General features: G+C 41.1%; 1 protein-coding gene across 1 annotated transcript in view; it reads left to right on the top strand.

Annotated features, from left to right (window-relative positions):
- The first annotated feature begins 580 nt into the window (after window positions 1-580).
- TMEM206 (transmembrane protein 206) overlaps window positions 581-2,584 on the top strand; it is a 17,272-nt gene continuing 15,268 nt past the window's right edge. The window contains exons 1-2 of the mRNA XM_010290414.1: window positions 581-677; window positions 2,095-2,304. Coding sequence (XP_010288716.1) covers window positions 638-677; window positions 2,095-2,304 — 250 coding nt within the window. The 5' untranslated portion in view covers window positions 581-637. The remainder of the gene's footprint in view (window positions 678-2,094; window positions 2,305-2,584) is intronic.

The following is a 2,584-nucleotide window of genomic DNA, read 5'->3' as shown; positions in this document are numbered from 1 at the left end:
TGTAGGGATGTTTGTCTTCTTGTCTTGTAATGACCCACCTACCTCTGTGACTGAGACTGCATTTGAGTTGCTTGCCCTAATACCCGACAAAATGCAACTTGCTCTTTATGCACCTCTTTAGTAAGAAGTGCTGATGCACCGTTTGCTGGTATGTGCTGTGGTTTCTTTATGCCTAAAAATACGTTCTTGAGTGACAGAACGAAGTTCCTGCTTATGTCAGAGGGCATTGCCCTAATTGAGGGTTTAAAATGAGCTGAAGCTGCCAGGGAAACAATTACTTTGATCTTGAAAGAAAAGGTGATGTTACTGTTGAAGCAGCAGGGTAGAAGTAGGTTAAATTTAATGTGCCCTCTTTCTCTTTTTGCAGCGTGCATGTCACTTAATTTTTAGCTGTAGGTCTACATGAATGTGCCATCTGTTCCGCTGTGATCAAGTGGAACAGATGTTGGGTGCTCTTGGGCTGGGGGCATGTTTTTTAGTGTTTGGTTAGTTGTAGCCTCTTTTATTTGTACCACAGAAATTCCAGCAATTGCAAGTTGAGAGCATGTTTGGAAATTGAACCACTGTTTTAACTACACAGCTGAGTGAAGATGTGGAGCGAGTATCTGAAAACCCAACAGATGAGGGAGAAGGAGAGATGGAAGTTCAGGAAGATGCCAGCTCTATTATTTTACCAGGTGAGATCTATTGACCCAGAAATTACCAACTTTAAGTGCCTGATAAGCTGCTTCTGTGTGTGAGTTTGGTTGTGGGTTTTTTAATTGCATTTCAGAAAACAAACAAAACACTAAATTACTTATTTTGGGGGATAAGTGCTGGTGGAAAGGCAAGGAGTTTTTCCAAGGCCTGAGATGAGAACATTTCTTTGTCATGAACTGTGCTCAGTCAAAGAAGATTCAGCACATCTGGTTCTGAGATAGCTTAGCATGTCATCTTCCTTTATGTTGTGTCTTACCTGAGTTGCAAGTGTCTGTGATGGCAGTGGATTGCAAGCGAAGTCTGTGCCAGATTTATGTGAGCAAGGTGCAGTATTGAACAGATGTGCTTTTAAACAGGTTTCAGTTAGACTGTTCAGATCTGCTTTTGGAGGGTGTGGGGCAGTGTTAAATGGGCTTATTGCAGCTCAGATGTAGGCATTAAGGTAAGCCAAACTGAAATGACTGCCCCCTAAATGCTTTGCAGCTGTTCAAGAGTGTGACATGGCCTGAGAGGGTCTGACTCATTAGATTACACCACATAGAAAAGTCAGTGTAAAATATGCCTGCTTACCTCCTTTCATATGTGGGGTTTTAATGCCCCTTTTGTGTGTTCAGCTATATATCGCTTGTGATTGAACAATGAAATGTAACTCAAGTGTACATGAACTTTGTTCTTAAAAGTATTGCCAAAAGGAATGGTTAATGCAAGTAGTATGGGGAAGGCAGTGTCTGCATACAAGTAAGACTAGTGTGAAGATCTGCAGAGGATAAGCTTTGAAGGCAAGGAGACTGTGAAAGAATTGGGTGGGTCTTTTTCTAGCTGTAATTAGAAGAATCCTTTTGTGAACCTTTATGTAGCATACACAAGGAGTTATGAACTAGAGTCCAAAAATGAGAGGGTAACAAATATCTAGTGACTTCTACTGTAGTGGAGATGCAATGCAGATAGCTGTGTAAGAGCATTTAGAATATTAAGTCTCTCTGCTGATGCATATGCCGAGTGTAGAAGAATCAGTTCAGACTGGGAAGGGGGATAGGAGTTGTTTTTCCAGGAGGAAAGATTGACCATCAACAGACTTTCTTCTTGTGAACTTTGAACTTTGTTTCTGAGTTGTCCTTAAAAGTAAACCTTGTTTCCTGCCTGCCATGCCCTTAAGCAGACTGCAGTTCTACATGTGAAAAAGAGGCGCAATCTCTGGCTGATTATGCCTTGTGTTTGAGAAGGAAGCAGCTGTCTGTCATCAAAACCAGCAATACTTGTCTTTTTTTTTTAAAATCAAGCTGAGTTTGAGGCTTAATTTCCCCTCCAAGTGATTGATCTTTAAATGAACACTACATACATTCAGCCCAAATATCTGTATTTTTAAGTCCTAATGCATATTCTGTTTGGTTCCAGATAGTGAACTGGGTACCACTGCCCCTTCTTTGCGTTTCAGCAAGACCTGCCTAAAGAATGTTTTTTCAGTAATTCTCCTGTTTATTTATCTGCTGCTCATGGCTGTAGCTGTGTTCCTTGTCTACCAAACCATCAGTGACTTCAGGGAGAAGCTCAAGCACCCAGTGATGTCTGTCTCTTACAAGGAAGTGTCCTTGTACGATGCGCCTGGTAAGAGTGGTAACAAATAAAATGGATTAAGTTGTTGTCCACATGTATCTTAGATTGTTTTACATTTTTGGTGTTGATTCTCCAGGGCCCAGAGTGCATATAATGCTTTGACCCAGGTCTTTCACTTGTTCTTGTTTTCATCTACGTTGTGTTGACTTTGCATGGAAATGTCAATATTGTACAGGAGATTTTGTGGAGCTTTCATGCCAATAACATGAATGACGGTAGCTGTGCAGTGTTCTGCAACATCTGATAGATAGGAAGTGTTTGCAGACTCTAG

Source organism: Phaethon lepturus, unplaced genomic scaffold, assembly GCF_000687285.1.
Source record: "Phaethon lepturus isolate BGI_N335 unplaced genomic scaffold, ASM68728v1 scaffold16597, whole genome shotgun sequence".
Lineage (NCBI taxonomy): Eukaryota > Metazoa > Chordata > Aves > Phaethontiformes > Phaethontidae > Phaethon > Phaethon lepturus.
Note: the sequence above shows the minus strand (reverse complement) of the source record. Positions and strands in the feature narration are given on the sequence as shown.